The sequence below is a fragment of the Nematostella vectensis genome, chromosome 4, assembly GCF_932526225.1.
Source record: "Nematostella vectensis chromosome 4, jaNemVect1.1, whole genome shotgun sequence".
Classification (NCBI taxonomy): Eukaryota; Metazoa; Cnidaria; class Anthozoa; order Actiniaria; family Edwardsiidae; genus Nematostella; species Nematostella vectensis.
Genome location: NC_064037.1, coordinates 10,816,143 through 10,835,767, shown reverse-complemented (window position 1 = coordinate 10,835,767; position 19,625 = coordinate 10,816,143). Strand labels below are relative to the sequence as shown.

At 41.7% G+C, this 19,625-nt stretch overlaps 1 protein-coding gene and 1 long non-coding RNA gene across 2 annotated transcripts; one reads left to right on the top strand and one right to left on the bottom strand.

Moving 5' to 3' along the window:
• Positions 1 to 1,444: 1,444 nt before the first annotated feature.
• On the bottom strand, positions 1,445 to 14,876 carry LOC5506480 (T-box transcription factor TBX10). Its single transcript, XM_001627136.3, has 7 exons — positions 14,403 to 14,876; positions 13,483 to 13,732; positions 5,010 to 5,283; positions 4,473 to 4,640; positions 3,986 to 4,053; positions 3,438 to 3,595; positions 1,445 to 2,619 (listed from the first exon to the last, which is right to left on the bottom strand). The coding sequence occupies exons 1-7, from the start codon at positions 14,551 to 14,553 to the stop codon at positions 2,297 to 2,299; spliced, it is 1,392 nt and encodes a 463-aa protein (XP_001627186.3). The 5' UTR covers positions 14,554 to 14,876; the 3' UTR covers positions 1,445 to 2,296.
• LOC125561918 lies at positions 10,398 to 13,639 on the top strand. Its single transcript, XR_007307613.1, has 2 exons — positions 10,398 to 13,392; positions 13,554 to 13,639. It is a non-coding gene; the product is annotated as an uncharacterized LOC125561918 (long non-coding RNA).
• Positions 14,877 to 19,625: the final 4,749 nt, after the last annotated feature.

Sequence of the window (19,625 nt, the reverse complement as noted above, 5' to 3'; positions counted from 1 at the left end):
CATACTGTTTCACTAACTTTTGTCTTTGGGTTTCAGAAGAACATTCTGTTCTACTAACCTTGATTTGTCTCGGGTTTTCAGAAGAAACATCCTGTTCTTTCTACTAACCTTGATTTGTTTCGGGTTTTCAGGAGACACCCCATTCTACTAACCTTGATTTGTCTCGGGTTTTCAGAAGGAACATCCTGTTCTTTCTACTTTCCTTTATTTGTTTCTGGTTTTCAGGAGAACACTTCAGTCTTCTAATAGTGGGTTGGGGTTGACCCCTTATACTTAATAAACTTTGTACTTAAAGCTGAACCAAAGCGCACGTTTTGTTTTCGAATTTCTATCATCTAGGTAGCTAGGGAAGCACGTAAATATACAGTTCTTCCCTTCTGCTGATTGATCTATTTGTCAAATTACTTGGTTCGGGAATAGATTGATTTGACTTCGTTATCCTTGTTATTATTTCATTTGGCTTTACTTTGTACCAGACTCGAACTGGACTAAATTGCGAGGTTTTTACCCTGGTTGGATATTTTATATTTTTTGGAATTGTTTGATTGTTTTACAGTCTTGTCTGCAATTTCAAACACTGATAAATTGGCACCCATTTTATATAGTACGAGTATCTTATCCAGCCATTGGCTTTTTTCCTCGCACCAAAACAACCCAAAACCTCAGTGGTGTAATAGAGCATGCGCGACCGTGACGCGACTGCTCAAAGTAGACGGGGTGCTCGACCTATCTTTTAGAGTATAAAATTCTTAACAACTGCTATCTCTTAGGGGGTGTTTTAGAATTTTTTCGATTCTGCTACCTTTAAGGGTTTCTCACGCTAAATGGTGGCCCAATCACTCGAAACGTATCTTACAATAAACCACAAGTCAACTGATCGCTTGATACTTCCGGCTTTATTGTTTTTTCAAACAGGACTGTTTCACATTGTGAACAGCGTATGGATATAGGACGGACCATCTTGATATTTGACCAGGGGGATTAGCTGATTTCCAAAAAATAAATACATCGACGAAGGATATATATGCACTTATGGCCCAGTAAAAATAGTGCTACCTTTTAGGTTAAGAAAATGCTTCGATCATACCTGATGTACTATTTTGAAAAAAAAAAAAAGTGATCATTCTCACCAACTCTCAAAAGAGCGTTTGATCACAACCTTGTGAGAGATAGGAAGTTTGAAACTCTCATCGTCTCTTATCTGTTTGATCGAGGCTTAAGAATTGCTGTTGATAAAACCCAAAGTGTTGATTTTGCCGATACTCCCCCCCCCTCCCCCGTCTGTTTTTATTGTCCCTCTCGGGTGTCCAATCCTTGTCCTGGTCATTCGAGATTCCTGTGGCATGTGCCGAGAGGAGCTGGAGAGAGCGAGTGACTTAAATTCCACAAGGAACCTGATTATTCTTTTTGCAACAACCCAGATGTTCTAATCGAGTACAATGTACATTATTACATTATTTTATTACATTGATTATTACAATATTGTACAGAAAATTCTCTAGCCTTTTACAGTAATAAACTTCTTGGAAGTCGGTCTTCAAATTAGCTGCGGGAAAGCCATGTGAAATGCTAAATGTTCGTAGCTCTTTCCTATATTTTTAATCTACTCGTTTTCCTGTAATAGACATGGCTTGTTGGCGAAAACAAAAAAGACGGAGGACGATATATACTTATACTGGTTCTTGTTTGGTTTTGAAATAGCGCACATTAACGCTCCAATGAAGACGAAAGGGGGGGGGGGGGGGTTGTCTTCTATCTAAGGATCTCATATCTAAAAAAATATCGTGGTATCTCAATTGGCCATCCTTGAGTAAGAAACAATGTATTTTAGAATATACACTGTTCAATTATTAAAGTTGTGTTTATTGGTTTAAAGATCACTGAAAAGGAACGCTTAAAATAGAAACCGTCTATAGGACAATTAGAATAATAGGCTGTTCATTGGTAACCAAAAGTTTTGAGTACTTAGAGACCAGTCAGTGGTCATTCGAGTACGTTAGAGACCAGTCAGTGGTCATTCTAAATGACAGCCTTTTTAACCTGCCAAAAATCGAACATAAGAAACCCCAAAATCTGCTTGCAGTAACTGAACTCCCGAGAAAGTTCTGCAAAGAACCAATCCCGTCTTAAATTTTCCTTACCCGTATGAAAATAAAGCATTATTACTATGACAGTGAAATCGCAACATTACAGTTTTGGACGCTTTGAGGGAGTATAATTCATCTTAATGTGACAGCATCCATACAGGAAGTACGCTGTATATGAAGATGCGGAAAGCAAATGTATAATCTATGATTCACTGCTGATTATTGCTCGAGTTTTGAGGTAAGGGCGGCATGTGCGGGTAATGGACGCCGTCTGCCCCCATAGGCGGGCCATATCGAGGTATATGGACCGGGTAGGGCGCGCTACGGTGGTCTCTAATACCGGTATATCCCCGATAAACAGCCGTCGAAGCCACAGGCGAGGTAGGGTGATTTCCCGAAGACGTCATAGTTGAGCTGATAATCCCCAGCCCTCCCGGGAAAGTGGTGTTTGTCGGTGACGTCATCATGGAAGACTGATAGCACTTTTCCATGTTGTCTAGCTGTAGATCGTTACCCATGTGGGTTTGCGAACCTGAAGAAAAGCGGACATTTAGTGTTTTATTTAAACTCGCAATTGCCCCCGAAATAATCTCAGGGATTGGCACAGGATTTCCCGAAAGGGGATTGTTCCTAATGTGCTCCTAGCATTTCCAAAAGGATGGCACCGCCACCTACTCGATCCCCCTTCCCTCTCCTCCCTAGATCCACATCTGATTTTCCCTGTTATTAATAAGCGGCTAGCAAACCAGTATTCTATATATATACATATATTTCGTTTAATTGTAAATCTCCTTTTTTCCTACTTGCTCGTTGTATGTTCGTTTTTTTTGTAAAATCGTCCATGTATTAGCATTCTTGTGCATTGTTTTGTCATTACTATTACATTATATTAATTCAATTTTTTTTGTTCACTATAAGGACTAACCAAAACAGAATTCCACCCATATACAAATTGTGGTAGCAAAAACGTTCGAGGTTTTGTAACACCAAAACTGTTAAAATCTTCTAAAATCTTCTGCCCTGTCTTTTTATTATTATTATTATTTATTTATCTTATTTATTTATTATTATTTTTAGGCGGAGGTGCTCCCCTTTTTTTCCAAAGCTTCTGTGTGTATCGTAGCCACACCCGCAGGGAACTCTATGGGCAAAAATGGCTCTGAGCGATAAAACCTCTAAAAGGGTTTGGGTTTCCTGTGGTTCGGGTTCTCTGGGACTCGAGGAAGAGTCTCTCCTTACCCCCTCCCCAATCATTTCCTTCTTTTTCTCCACAGGAAGCCCGAAACAGATATTTTGCGTCTCTCGAGAGATATCTGCGGAAAAGCTATATGTATCGTAGGTTTTCCGTACCCATTATGGCTTCTCTGCCCGCGGTATTTGCATCTGTTCGGGTAGGCGAAGGGTACATGTCTCCACTCGGTATCCGTAGCCGAGCAGGGGAGGGTGAGGGCTGGTTCATGTCCGAACAAGAGCCGTTTGGTTCGATCTGTTTCATCACTTCAACAACACTGCAAAAAAGAGTATTTGTTAGGCGTGGCGTTGCCTGGTTTATCGCAATAGGCTCCTTGATTTTTCATTTCTTTTTCGTTTCTTTCGCTCTGACGAATGGCTGAAGTCCCGTTGTAAACAGGGGCCGGCTCAGCTAGCGCAGCTTTAATGCTGGCGTTATTTGTACACGATGGTGGAGAAGCTGCAAAGCAGTTCGCAAAGATTTCCTCTGTCTTGTGGTCAGACGAACTTAGCCGTGCCAGCTGACTGGGGTTCAGCGAAACCACTCATGCCTGCGGTCGCTTGACAACAATGTTATGACTCACCACTCATGCCTGCGGTCACTTGACAACAATGTTATGACTCGCCACTCATGCCTGCGGTCACTTGACAACAATGTTATGACTCACCAGTCATCCGGGTCGCAGTCACGGAATCCTTTGGCAAATGGGTTGCTGGCGATCTTCAGTTGAGTGATCTGTAAAATATGAAAACAACCAATAATCGGGTCAACCTTCATAACTTCTGTACACGCATTCTATCCCTTGCTTAGCCTGCTTGCAGGCGTTTACCCGGTGTTATTTCTCGCTATGCGTTAAGTAGTGGTCGCCATCTTGTTTTTGGCCGCGCTAGCTTGGCGCGAGTGACAAAACGTGACGAAGGGGGCTTTCGACAAAACGCGACGAAGGGGGCGCGCGGCCAAAACAAAACAAGATGGCGGCCACGACTTGGCGCATAGCGAAAACACTCTTGCCCCGCCCCCTTTTCTTTGCAAGTGATAGTTCGTAGCTATATCCCTCGTAAATACCCAAACCCCGTACAACCTCCTCAGCCCCGTTACCCCTAGCCGCCTACCCCCTTTAAAACCACACCCCGTACCACCCGTACATCTCTTACCATGTGGTTTTGATAAGCCGTCACCGCCATAAACTGTGACTCGGGGAATACGAATGTCTTGATATGGTCCCGATTGACGTCATTCAGGTTCGCATTGGCATTTTTGTCTGACGTCACAAGTACAACATGAAAACGAGGCTGATACTTGTGCATAGAGTTGAGAATGATCTATGGGAAGGCAATGAGAATATAAACTTAAGCAATAAAGTCAATCACCGCTTTAATTAGGAATACTCGAATTCGAGTTCTACTAGACTTACGTGTCCGTTTCCGGTCCATTTGCTTAGTTTGTCCAATACTTGCATGTCCGTTGTCGCCTATTAGGTTTTTGGTGAGTTTGTCTAATACTTACTTGTCTATTGTCGTCCATGAAGTTATTGGTGTGTTTGTCCAACACTTACATGTCCGTTTTCGGTCCATGAGTTTGTCAAACACTTACATGTCCGTCGTCGTCCATGCGGTTATTGGTGTGTTTGTTCAATACTTACATGTCCGTTGTCGTCCATCAGTTTATTGGCGAGTTTGTCCAATACTTACATGTCCGTTGTCGTCCATGAGGTTATTGGTGAGCTTGAGTTTGTCAAACGACACGATCTGTTTCATCCACTGCGCCCCGGTGCACGGTGAGTCCGGATGGATGTGAACCCTTCCAGGTACACTCGGGTCGGCTTTTCCCGCCACCAGCCACTTGGAGCTGTGGAACGCGTAGCGGTACCGCTTGTCGTCCACCGGGACAAAGTCCATCATTAGGATATATTTCACGTTCGGCTCAAGTCCGTAAAGACGGACCTGGAAGGGTGGAAACATCCGCCTATAGGATAGAAGTATCAATTATCAATGTGGTCGCTAAACAGGGCGCTTTAGGGGACATCAGCTTATGGGATAGTGGTATCAGTTATTAGTATGGTCGCTAAGCAGGGGACTGAGAAGGGGTATCCTCCTCAGGGGTTTTAGGTGTCATCTTTAAGTGTGGGTGTGGCTACCTCTAGCTGTCAGTATGGCTACCCCCTAGCTGCCGGTGTGGCTACCCCCTAGCTGTCGGTGTGGATACCCCCTAGCTGTCGGTGTGGCTACCTCCTAGCTGTCGGTGTGGCTACCCCCTAGCTGTCGGTGTGGCTACCCCCTAGCTGTCGGTATGGCTACCCCCTAGCTGTCGGTGTGGCTACCCCCTAGCTGTCGGTGTGGCTACCCCCTAGCTGTCGGTAAACAATACCCCTCCCCTTTATACACATCCGAGCAGTTTCTACCCACTTAGAATATATCACAACCGCTCTGTCATAACATCTTTAGTAAAATGCAATAAATTGTGAACAAAGGTACAAAATTATAATCCGTGTATGTTGAGATCAAGAAATAGTCTGCTGTCTTGATTTGACTTGTGCGCTTAAGGTTCAGCAACATTGATCAGGAGAGTCCTGAGATAAAGATAGCTAAACATTACTGTGTGAGCACGCAGGAGGTTTATCAACAATAATAATCTCCGTTCACAGATATATCGCTATTGCATTACAATTTGAGCAGGCAGAAGGTTTAAGCAACATTAACCATCTCTGTCCTCAGATGAAGATCGCTATTGCATTACTGTGAGCGCGCAGAAGGTTTAAGCAACATTAACCATCTCTGTCCTCAGATGAAGATCGCTATTGCATTACTGTGAGAAAGCAGAAGGTTTAAGCAACATTAACCATCTCTGTCCTCAGATGAAGATCGCTATTGCATTACTGTGAGCGCACAGAAGGTTTAAGCAGCATTAACCATCTCTGTCCTCAGATGAAGATCGCTATTGCATTACTGTGAGAAAGCAGAAGGTTTAAGCAACATTAATAATCTCTGTCCTCAGATGAAGATCGCTATTGCATTACTGTGAGCGCGCAGAAGGCTTAAGCAACATTAACCATCTTTGTCCTCAGATGAAGATCGCTATTGCATTACTGTGAGAAAGCAGAAGGTTTAAGCAACATTAATCATCTCTGTCCTCAGATGAAGATCGCTATTGCATTACTGTGAGCGCGCAGAAGGTTCCGATCAACTCAACTCTCGTGTAGCGCGAAGAGCGCTCATTAATGCGACCAACCGCGATCACAGAAGGGACCGATCAACTTAGGTTCGAAAATCTTGAAGACAGAATGCGTTTAGCATACGCGTACTGCACGCATTGGATTCTTAACGAGGCTTCGGATGACACGCGTATAGCGTCAAACTCGCTAATGACCGCGACCGACTGCGACCAGCCGCGAGTGGTCGCAACCTGACGACTTCCTAATATATTTTCAGGGTTAAAAAAATATGGCACCTGGTTTTCTTATGAGGCAAAAGGGCAAATCCGCTAATGATCGCAACCAGCCGCGACCTGACGAGCGCGTAATGGCTGTTAAGGGATCAAGTAGTTTTACAGCTGGGTTTCTCTGGAGGTAAATGTTTAAAACGGCACATGCGGCTCGCGTTTGACTCTATTACCGCTCGTACATTAATCTAAATTGCAGCTGTTATGAGTGGCATACAGAATATCAATCACTCGGCCATTTAACACTACTGATTAGGAGTGAAATAAAGAAGCAATCTCTATCGAGTAGTTCTCGTAAGGATCGAGTTTCCTTAAAGGTAACGAGATTCGGCCATAGACTTTGCCGACTGGTCCCGAGTAACTCTCAAAAACTAAACTGCTTTCCAATGGGTCATTGTAAACGCTTTTTAAAATAATTAAAATAATGTAAAAAAAAATATGGAGCAAAGCCACAGATTTTACCGGAATCAGTTTTTTTTTAGCTCAGGCACTCGCCCCAATCTCTAAGGGGACTTGCGCTAAGAGATCACGTGAATATTTGGGAGCAAACTAGCGCGCGCTTAGGCTATTAACGGCTAAAAAAAATCAAATTATTCAGCGCTTACGGAAAAAAGCCTGATTTTTTTTAGAAGGGGTTTAGTTTCATTTAGAGATTGCAATTTTTCGTTCTTTGGTGTGAAGGGCGCAGTCTTTTCTGTGACTATTTTGTTTTGAATTTGCCACCTTAAAAGATCACTTGATCTCTTGGCTCAAGTTCCCTATTGAATGTATTTTCGCAGTATGGACATACCCCAAAACACAATCAGAAATCGCTTCAATACCAATCTAAATGTTTTGCTGTGAAATAAAATGTACGGCGTGGTTTTTACTAACTAAAAAAATGCCTCTAAGAAGATATCACCACAAAGTCGCAATTCTGTCTTAGACAGTTATTTATGAGTGCCAAGTTTTTTTGTTATTGCACTTTGTAACGGATACTAAATGTAAAACTGCTATATTCGTCCACGAAGAAGTGAATGTATGAACGGACCAACGCGCTATCTCCAGACAGCTAGCCCAGTTTCGAATTCGCACTGAAAAAAGAACGCGCATAAATACATTGGCCGCGGTTCGAGACAAACTCATACCAGGAAAAATCCCCTAAAAAGCAATGCAAAAAAATTGCGAGTTTTCATGATCTCGCATGTATTTTCCAAAGTTAAGCCTAACAGTGAGGCTCATACCAAGAAAAATCCCCTAAAAAACAATGCAAAAAATTGCGAGTTTTCATGATCTCGCATGTATTTTCCAAAGTTTAGCCTAACAGTGAGGCTCGCACTGGAATTCGAAACCAGACTATCAAAAGCTTTGAAATAGACGGAAAAAAAGAGTAAAGAATTATCTTCTTGGTTTTGTTATTCAAAATATAATATGAGAAAGTGAGTGCTCTCTCATGGCTGTCAATCCATGTTTATATATGACATAGGGTGACATATACGCGCAAAGTAGCAAAACTTAAAGTGTCTTGGTCCGTCGCCATTTTGTCGTCCTAGCAAAATACCAAGTGTGAGAAGTATCCATTTCCATCGGCTGTTTTATGATGATATGACATTTTCGATCAAATTCGGTAAACAAACTATAGTATTTTAATTTTAAGTGGTTAATACTTCAAAATCTCTTCTCATGATTTGTCTTTCAATATGTTGAAAGAAAATACCAATGGTGTGACAGAGTAACAAAATCTCGTGAGGGCAGTCCTCCTCTAAAGTCCAGGCGCGTACACATGCGGGTGCGCGCGCACCCCCCCCCCCCCCCTTGGCCGTCAAAATCTGGGTCATTTCGTATCAAGGAATCTTCCAATACTATGTTTTTTTCATATGATACCTATGACTGCGCACCCCCCCTCCCCCCCCCCCCCCCCCCCCACACTCGGCCAATCCTGGGTACGCGCCTGATGTCCACACTTCCTAGAATGCATTGCAGTCTTTTCCGTTTATACCTGAAAGACGTTTTAAGCAATCCGCGCTTTTGGACATTTTGCTACCTCAAAACAAGTGCCGGATTTGGAAGCTAAAAATGGCAAGACCCGGCAACTTTTTTTGACTATACATATTGACCAACAAGTTGACTAAAACGATTATTCCTCTTGGGTTCTTCATGGGTTACTTGCTCAGAGCCCCCCACTAAGAAAAGGAATTATTTTTTAAATACTTTTTACAGTGCCAACAACAGGCATTTCCAGGGTTGGCTCGGGGACGTGGCGGGAAGGGGGATGTGAGTTAGGGGCAGGATATTTTAAGTGAACTTTAAAAGCACACTAAGATGGGATGCTATCACAGTCTATTACCGTCCTCAAGTCTATTACCGTCCTCCGACTCATCAGCATGGCGTAGCATGGCATAGCCGGATTGCCTCAGTTAAACTTCATCGGCAATTAACTAAAGGGCGACTTCCACTTGCTACATCAGGCAAGTACCCAGGATTTTTCTTGGAGGGGGGGGGGGGGGGGGGGGAGGGGCGGAATCCGAAAAAGTTCTCTGATAGAAATCTGACCACCCCCCAAAGAACAAAGAGGGATTTTTTTAATGTCTTTGCAGTATCTCCACGGGACGTTTATTGTCGGATTTGGCTACATACCAAAGTGATCTAGCTTATGCTTTATAGTTTAGTCTACAAATAGCACGTCTATTGAGAACCGAAAGTGGATCTTCGGCCGTTGTGCTCCCCTGTACATTAAACCACGAGAAAAGTATAATGTTTGACGATCCTTCAATAAGAAATGTCTCTCTTTTTGGCAGTAAAGGAAGAGTGCTGACTATTTCATTTTTTGAGTGAGAGAGAGGACTATAAAATTTAGTTTCTCGAGATATGCCTGGGATGATAGTGTTAAATAGGCGAAACCAGGATTTGTCAATTGTCTAGGAATTACACTTCTAATTAATCTTGTTTCGTTGGCGAGACTTATTACAATCTCGTATAACGTCTTTGTCTAGCAGACTGGCTGATAGATGGATAAGATACTACTATCAGCTGTGATCTTCTTCATGTCAGAGTGCCCCCCAAAAAAACTAGACTTTCCTGGTGAGATTAAATAGGAAAATACCATGAAAACAATTGCAGAAACTACAAAAAGAGCCAAAGTTTGTTTTTTTTATTTTGGACAAAAACAGAAGAGAATAGAGAAAACAAAAAAGTGGAAATGGTATATTCTAAATGAATTAACCTCTAGTCGTTGGCCAATTATTTGTGTGTACCATTTCTCAGCTCATTGCCTTGTAGAACCTTGCATGTATTATAAGCAAGTACATCATTAAAGAACAACAAAATTGTACAAAGATAAAGTAACATAAACCTACAATTGTTTAGAAATGGCTAATGACGTTTTTCTCTGTTATAGCAACGCTTATGCTTATCATTGATCCGCTTGCTACTAAAACAACACGCCTTTGATCAAATATTTCAGTGTTGAAAGGGGAGAGGAACGAAGAGCACAAGTACAATAACAGATTGTAAGCAATTTCTCATCAGGAAAGAAGCAAAACAAAAACTTTACATAAGTTCTTTGAAAATATGCGTCTCTTCCACTTCCCTGATATTACTCATTACTAGAGTAACAATCTATGCTCTGCGAAAGTGTCTTCCTTTTCGCACTACTTGGGAAAAAAAAACAACGAGAACGTTTGCTGAAAGATTAATGGATTCCTCTCTGTAAGATATTTGAAAGTAGTGTAAAGAAAGGCGTATCGACAGATGTATGGACCCATCTTTCGCCATCCTCCTAAGCATTAGTACACTTTTAATGTTAGAGTTGTAGAGTCCTTCACGTTCCGCGTTATCTCACATCAATAGTGTAACATCGCGGCGAAAAAAAGGTTCTCTCCGCACTACGTACTTAACCTCGTTCTCGACAAAAAGGATTTGGATGAGTAACAACTATTGATGTGAAGCGATCGCTTCTCTGCAGACACTACGGTTAGTTGGCATGGAGATTGGCAAGAAAGCGCGCGCTCGCCTTGTTTTCTGAGCCACGCATACTGACCATAGAATTCGTGCGTTGATCACAAGGTGTTATCGTAAGGCTAGGGACAGCTGGCGTGTCGTTAAGCGCGGAAACAAACTTTTTAGACCCTCTCCAGCGATAAGATAGGACTAGAAGCTACCATGAACGAGCCTGGTGAGAAATTTCATTGGGTTTCGCGCGCAAAATGGAAAAACGGAATTTATCAAAAAAAGTTCCCACGGTAGTAGGACACGAAAGCTCTAGAACAGACGGACATGCTCGTTCCCCGGGGACATCTAGGTTATCTTGAATATGAATACGCATAGCACTTGTCAAGTGGCCTGAGAATGAACAGAGACGTATTTACCCGAGAAACAAATCCTAAATTCACCCAGCTTAGCACACAACGAATACCAGCCGGGATATAGAAGCGCCTATGATACACAGTTGTTAGAGCTTAACAGGTCGAGTGTGTTCAAGGTACTCTAAGTACAACGCTACTAACGATCTAAGTGACAAATCCGTGCAATAAGGATGTGTATATATCAATAATATGTGTTTTATGGCTTTGAATGCGGTGAGCATATTATTAGGTGTTCTGGTTTTCGTCATACTTAAGTGGGTCTGTACGATTTGAGTTTTGAAATCTCTAATAATCCCATACCACATTTCGAAATCTTTAAGCTGAATTTAAACTTTGTATTTCTTTGAGAGTGGCATAACACTGTATCCTAACGACGTCCAAATATTTAAGGATTTCTGTCGAAGATTCCTGACTGATATGAAAGGAATTAGGGAATTTGGCCAAATTACATCAGAGTCAACGTTGCAAAACTGTGATTGAAAATAATTATTTTCATAATATTACTATTACTTGTAGGTATGATGTTATTTTGATTGCATGAAAAAAAGGGTAATTCATGTTTAAGGTAGCTTAAGTATCTAAATTTACGCGTAGTAGCAATAAGATACTTTCTTGCTGTAACTTTAAAATGCTAAAATCGTTTTTTAACATTATACATGGATTCCTTTTGTTTTGGACAAGCATGGCTGCGAAGAATTGGTTTAAAATCATCGCAAACAAACAAGAAACTAAATTACATGAATATGGATCATAGCAAGTGACACTTAAAAGTTAATCGTCTTTGTTTTTACATAAATAAAATGATATTTTTGTCTTGGAGATTTTCTTACTTATTTCAACAGTAAAGAAACGTCGTCATGAAACCACTTTGTAATTCCCTGTGAAGGAACTCATCGGCCCATCTATGGCCACTAGCGCCTTTTGTCATTGTTGTGTTTGCTCTCAGGGAAAACAAACTCTCAGCCAAATCAGAGCAGAGTAAATGGGCTCTTGTTATGATAGAGTGGGCAATGATAGCAAAAACAGTGTCAATTTGGATCGGGTAAACAAACGTTTCGCAAATGTAAACGAATGGATGTTTCATGAATGGCCTGTGTTTTATACCATGGCCTTTAAGGTCATTACACCATTAGTGGCAAGCCACCGCTTGAAACGATGATTAAAGTCAATTTTGTAATGATTGTGGAAGTCCTTTATCAAACAAATTACGCTATAAGTCCTCCTTTATTATAGGATTACGGTTATATCGATATTTGAGCTGGAATTCGCCACCTAATAACGTGAGAAAAGGGTGATATCGAAGCTATCAATGGGCATACCCCTCATTCGGTAGTGAAGTCGCTAAAATCCGAGTCATTTACACAGGAAGTGTAGGGGGTGAGTAGTAGAGTGATTTCTAACGTTTTGTAATGAATACTTTTCCAAACAAAAATTCATAAAGTGAACATGTTTGTTTTGCCCAAAAGAATTGTTTCAAAAGCCACGCCATTGTTTTGTCTACTCACAAACACCATTCTTAACAGCTCTGCATAAGAAAATTGTATTATCTATACCATTAAAAGCTTATATTGGTTTTCGATCTCCCTGAAATTGTTTTGACGATAGATTTAACCATCTCAGGTAATGACTATCAAGAAATTTTTTTTTTCGCATTGGAAGACCCTTCAGCGCTTTCTATAGAGAGCCACTGGCCTAAATATGTGTTCAGGTTCAGATAAACACTGGTATTTTAGGGCAAGCTCACGAAGGTATTGAGGTGATTTCATCAATTCTCTAGCTTGCTTGTTGTATATACATCCTTTAATCTCTGGAATATTAAAATGTGATAGTTTTAGAGCAATAAACGCGATTGTTAGGCAAAAGAAATTTACTTGACTTTATATGTTTTGCTACTTGCTATTTTCTACAATTTAATAAGGAGTAGGCTCAATTCACAAAAGACGCAATACTTGTCTACAAGTAATGGAAATTACAGTAATGAGACTTGTTTTTGGGTGAGATAAAAAGGCTCTACCCCATTTTCTTAGAGAGATCCTCTTCCAAGCCTTCTTCACGAATATTCTCAATCACGATATATAATTGAAAATCACCTGAAAGTAACTTTAGAATAAGATGATGATAACTCATAGCGATTGAGCTATTTTTCATCTGGGTACGTACGGAGCGTGTCTTGTATTTTACCTCATAGAAAAAGTTTAGGACTCTGCAGCACCACCTTCGATCAGACAGTTAAACTAACTTGCTAAATTTCCAGCTCTCCTTGCTTGATACGAATTCGTGAGCGATTGTTAAGGTAAGCTCTTGTTTGTATTGCCATCAGTAAGAAATTAAAGTTGTTTTATAACCTGGAAGTTGGATAAAAAAGCGTTGTCGTGAGACTTACCTTCCAGCCTTCGTGACGATCATCTCTGTGCCAAGAGTGTAAAACTCATCCCACAAGTTCTTCATTTCCAGCTCGACCCTCGCGTGCTGTATGCTTGCGAGAGATGGGAGAGATGATGGAGACTCTGGTGTTGATGGGGGAGACAACTGTGGTGAGGACAAACCCCCTTCATCTCCAGTCCGGGACTCGGAAGAGCGAGGGGTTGAGCTCGTTGATGCCTTCTTCCCCGTTCCTGCATTTCGCAGCCGCTCTGAACAACAACAAGTAGTCTTTGGTTAGTTGGGTGTATTTATGGGGGAATCACACGCGAATGCGAAATAAAACCACATCACTAACAGTCGCAAACGTTTACAGTAATTAAGTCCATAGGGAAATCGTCAGAGCTCAAAATAATAGGCCAATAATATTTACAAAGTCATCACAAGATATTGAGTAGGCCTTAACCCTCGCGCTTTAGCCTTTAGTCTGTTTTTGATCAAGAAAAATCATTCCTAGGGACGGCAAGATGGTTTGTTGATGTCTTTGTCGGGAATTTAGAATCATTCAGAAGTCATTGTATTCGATGATTAGGCTTGTGTTACAATATTGCGGGACGAAGACCTCATTAAGACCCAAGTAGTGTGGGGAAACATTAGAGGAATTAATCCGGTTGGCAATCCATTAATGTGAACCTTGAGGCCTTGAAGCGCGCTCATAATAACCAAACAATGGTGAGAAATGCTATGATTTACGCGTAAATAGAGCTACAAGCCCGTAAGCATCGTATCTGAATGGCGGCTAATCGCGCATCTACGTTATCGAATATAATAGGCTGGTGTCTAACACCTAAGTCAAAACAGTCGTCTATTCCTCGTGTATTTTGGCTACCGGATCAGTTCTCAGGTAACCCAAGATTCGCACGGAAATGTAAACAAGGCTACCTTCCATGTCCCTGGTAAAACTCTGCGAGTCCCAACCGAAGATGGGACTCTGTCTGTTGATGTTCAGCAGTTCGGAGAGTTGTGACGCGTCAATAAGATGTGCTATGGAAAATGCGTTTGCTTTGGGCGAGAGAAAACCAGCAGGGTCCATTAAATCGCGCAGAGTTTACGAACCCACAGAGGTCTTCCTAGCCCCGTTAGTTTTCTTTGAGTAGCTCAGCTTTGGCGCCGTTAGCGAGGTGGCGATTGAAGTGTGCGGCGAGCGAGTGGCCGTCCAGTCTAGTCCAGTGTGCTGCGCGCTCCGCTAGAGATGGAATTCGCAGTATCCGGCTTCATTAATACACCCCGTCAGTCACACGCATAATTACGAAAACAGTAACCGTCATAGCACACGTCTCAAACGAGTGCGCGCGCCTCAAAGTCGACCAATAGCCTCATAGCTCTTCGCAAATTTACCAGTATGTGATATCCGTCGTTTATAACGAAAGTATGCGAGTATCCAAACCAATAAATTTGCGCTCGAGCAAAGCAGGGATTTCCGTTTGGAATAAAATTACAAGTGATATACTTGGTAATAGTAGACTTATTTTGTTATACAAGGAATCCGGTTGTGCTGCAGGCGAACATGCAATGGGTTACTAACCGCGCGTGATGTTTCAGAGGAAAAGATACTCCTTCTATGAGTTTTATCAGCGAGTCTTGCTAACATCACATGAAGGCGGTCACATTTGTGTTCGAGACTTTGACATAAGCGCGATCGCTCGGGAACTCTTCAGTGGAGACCGAAGGTCATTACATAAAGATCATCAGATTGAGAAGGGGGGAATTGAGAAATTTCCTACCGGTCCTGGAATTAGTATAGAAAGAGTTAGTGAGCTACACACTATAAAAACATTAGTCAGAGGCGCGCGCGCATCGGATTTGCTAGTAAATGTGTCGGGGCGATTGCCTAATTGATGCCCTTCTAAACAAATACACAGCACGGGGTGTTGAGAAAACAATGCCAACAACATACTGTATTATCTTTGATTAAAGAGATGTCAATCACCGGGGGAGTACAATGCAAGGGTGAAAACTTCGGGCTTTTCACCCGCAAATTACAAGGCTTTAGAAAGAACCTATCAACGAGAACATTATCGTAGTTTACTCGCACAGGAAAGAGATGCTAACAGGATCGAGTGAGTTGAAGATGGAAGCTCGTGCGACTATGTTTCCTTTCCTCAAGTACACCCTGGCAAGGATTTGATCTGCACTGTCTTGTTCAAGTTTTTCGCATTCCATCGTAAAAGCGCAGATGTTCCCTGTCTCAGGCATTTCACCCCAAGACCTTCTCCTAACCACTGGGAAAAGCGCGGTGTTTAGAGGCGTTTCTTCAGCTGAATGAGTTTATGGATACTACTTGGGAATTCTAAAGCAAATTCTAGCAGGCCCAATACCTAGCATTGGACCACGTGATTAGCAATTTGGGGAGTTCCCATTGCACACTTTTGTTTGTATAAATAGACAGAGTACCTATATCCGACATCCGTTTCTTCTCTTAGTTGTTTTTGTTGTGCAATTTGCGGTCACCCGGGGATGTATATCGGGGAGGGTGTTTTTGCAGTGATGGAGATGGCTGGCGACTGTTTGTAATTTGGCTAGTTTGCCCCGTACTGAGACCTCTGGCTAATATCAGGGCTATAAAAAGATGACCTTCTCTTTTACATACTCCCACTTTGTGTGTCTGTCCTCACAAAAATGGTCCTGCAACCGCTTTGTTGCTAATTGCCCTTAAAGTGGATTGCTGTAAAAAGCAATGCCAACCCTACTAGACGAGAGGGCTAAGAGTATGCTAGTTGATTATATTCGCGGCACTATCGATAACAGTATTATACTTCCCTTAACAAATAACGAAGTTGTTGTTGTGTTTTGCTTTTTCTTGCGCGTTTTTTCGCGGCCATTTAGATCGAATATTTTCTTTCCTTTTTTCTCAACCTTTTTTCTATTTGTTTATTTTTATGGGGAAGTATTTACAGGGGCCCGTCAGAACGTTCTTTGCCTAAAATATCGAAGATAATTAGAAAAAAAACTTTAAAGAATTGGTTACTTTAAGCTCAAGATGACTTCGAGCGCTTACGCATCCCCCAAATCCTCCTTATTTTATTTTATTCGCACGACTCAGCGAGCTTTACAGACATGTAGTATTGCACATTGCTGGCACGCGTCTGTATAGTTTGTGCGCCTAGAGACCTGAAAGCGCATACGTTGTTTGAAAACTTGAATAAAACATTAACTGACAGAACGCGCCACGACAAGGCCGCTAAATCCAACTGCGTCTTGAAATATTGGAAATATCAGCGTTTCCGTGACAGGGAAGCAGTGCAAATCTTTTTTTATAGCCCGCGGTCAAATAAACCACTAAATCTGATCTCAAAGTCCTCAAGACAAACAAGATGTCTACTTTTTCAGAAGCACATACCACCAAGGTTTTTTAGGGTATCTAAAAACAACTTTGCCACACACAGCAAACACAATTTCAAGTTGCTTTTACAAGGAATTTGCGGAAAGATAAAGAGCTGTAAATTGAATCTAGTGATAAGATCTGTACTTCAAACGAAAGAAAAACAAATAAGTGTTAAGGTCATCTTCAGATCTGACACGTGAATTGACCTTTCTGGCGAAGAACTTGAAGTACGAAAAAAAAAAACTCGCTTTCATTGGCACAACATTGAGGATGGATAATGTGAGAGGAAAAGAATAACTTGAAAAAAATTTATGCATAATGCCTAACTGTACCTAGAGTCCATTAAAGGGCACAAAGAAAAAAAAAACACAAAATAGCAAAACTAGAGTCTTGAGCTTCTTGAGCATTCAATCAGTAAAAAATCCAATAAACATTCCCTTGATCACTAAGAACTAGAAGGATGTGAAACGCATCTTTTAAACCCGTTGTTATGGCATTTTTTTGTCCATGCCTTTTTCAAAGTATAAGCTCAGGCAGCACATACTGAAACGTCGGTTTGAAAATTTAGCTAGCTCACAGCTGTCGATTTGATCACTATATCCGCAGTTTCACAGTTTTAATCTTTTAAGAGGTGGCACTAGGCGCGAACAGTACGCGGAGCTAAGTCAAGCCACCTTACTTCTATCAGCGAGCCAGCGCTAGGAACTTATCACTTTCACTATCGCACCGGCGTGAAGAAAGATTGCACGGCTTAATAGCAGCTAATACCCGCTTCGCTTAACAGACTAACTGCGAACAAACGAGCTACAGCCAAGCGCTGATCGCAAGCGCGCTCGGCTCGATGGATTTTTGAAGACGAGGTTGAATACCTTAACGATAGAGGAGCTTTCAGCAGAGAGCGTGACCTCCACAGATTGCGTGACTTGACAATCAATTGAGAGTAGATTTCAGGTATAACAATGCATCAAACACAGCGTCCCCTGTTACTGGAGCAATGTACGAAAAACAGTTTAGAGCTCGAAACATTTAAAAGGAGTTATCGGTTGTAAGTTCTCAAACTTACCAGTGACATAAATCCTGTTATGTGACGTTGTCTTTGCCATACCACATAGACGACGGAAACAGAACCTAGGGGTGGGGGAAGAGGGGGGGGGGGGGGGCATTTTGGTCCAGAAAAGATTTTTGGTCCACATCGCTGTTTTAGTTCCTATAGGCCGTCGTTAGCCGTTTCCCCTCCTACCCGGTTTTTTCACCCATATAAATGCGAAGAATGAAGAGAGATAAATGAGAGAATCGCATTAAAAGCAAAATAATCTTAGACCCCTCATTTTTTTCAAAAACTCATGTAGTAGTCACTATAATTCGTCGCCAGTTGTTGTTTTTATTTTTGTTGTTGTTGCATATATGATCCCAAGTAGCATCAGTGGCCTTCATATTGTCTTGACAAGGTCGAGCGCTGCACTGTGTCAAGAAGCCGATATCTCCTCCGTGGCATCCGTACGAGGACAAATGCAGACGTACTTCACTGCAAATGTGGACGAGTTCCACACGAGCGGCTCCACAAGGCGAGCTTGGGATTGCATGCGATGCTGGCGTTTTTGAAGGCGGCAGCACGTGCTCTGTAAAGACGCATATTTCACTGTTCTCAATTGGGTACTTGAAGTTAGAACCCGGCGAGCATAATTACTGGCAAAGATTTTGAAACGTCAAAAAACATTCAAAATATCGTGAGCATTTTGCAGCTGAAAAACTGTAGAGAAAGGATCCATGTTAGACTTTGAAAAGACTTTGTTTGTTAGAAGACTACAAGGGAAGGGTATTCAACATTCTCTACTCTATTGATTTAAAACTATTCCTTTGTCATCAACATCTCATTGACATCATTTTATCATCTTCATCATCATCATTAGAATATTCAGCAACAGCCACCAATAGCATTCATCTCAACAATCAACTACAACATCTGCACCCCCTCGGCGACATCAAATACCAGCTTTAATGACATCCCTACATTAAAAACCGCCATCGACAACTCTTGGCTGGGCTCAGGATTATTGCTAGGGTAGGGGTCTGTTGTAGAACACAATCTGGTAATAGGGGGGGGGGGGGTCTGCTAATGGGGGTGGAAGGAATGACGTTCATCAACACCTGATTCCTCATCATCATCATATCTTAATCATCAACTTCATCCCACATCCCGCCAAGAACACACACACACAAAAAACATGGTCAACACCATTATTGTTACGATCACCATCTTAATATCATCTTCATTATTATCACCATCAAACATTATTATCCGTATTTTTTATGCACCATCGTCATCGAGAAGAACACCGATCTACACTTCCATTTATTATAATCACTATCATCACATCACAGCAATATCACACTTCCATCACAAACAACACCATTATCATCAACATCAGACATGACATCGCCCTTATCATCACACAATGAACCAACAACACTATCATAATCATCACCATCATATCATAACTCTATAATAACTACCAGGAACATCACATCATTGTAATTAAATCACACCAACAACAGCACCACTAACAACGACAGTATCATCACCATCTTAGCTTACAATCACAGCAACAATTACAACCACAGCCACACCAACATAACCTTTAACCTTTAACCTTTAAATACAATAATTGCCACTAGCGAGCTAATCCGGCAATGAGAGTGTAACCTCGGTTAGTAAGCACTGTCACTGGGGGTGGTCACTGCCAGAGGGTTTATTGCGTCCCCAGTGGTTCTTTTACGTC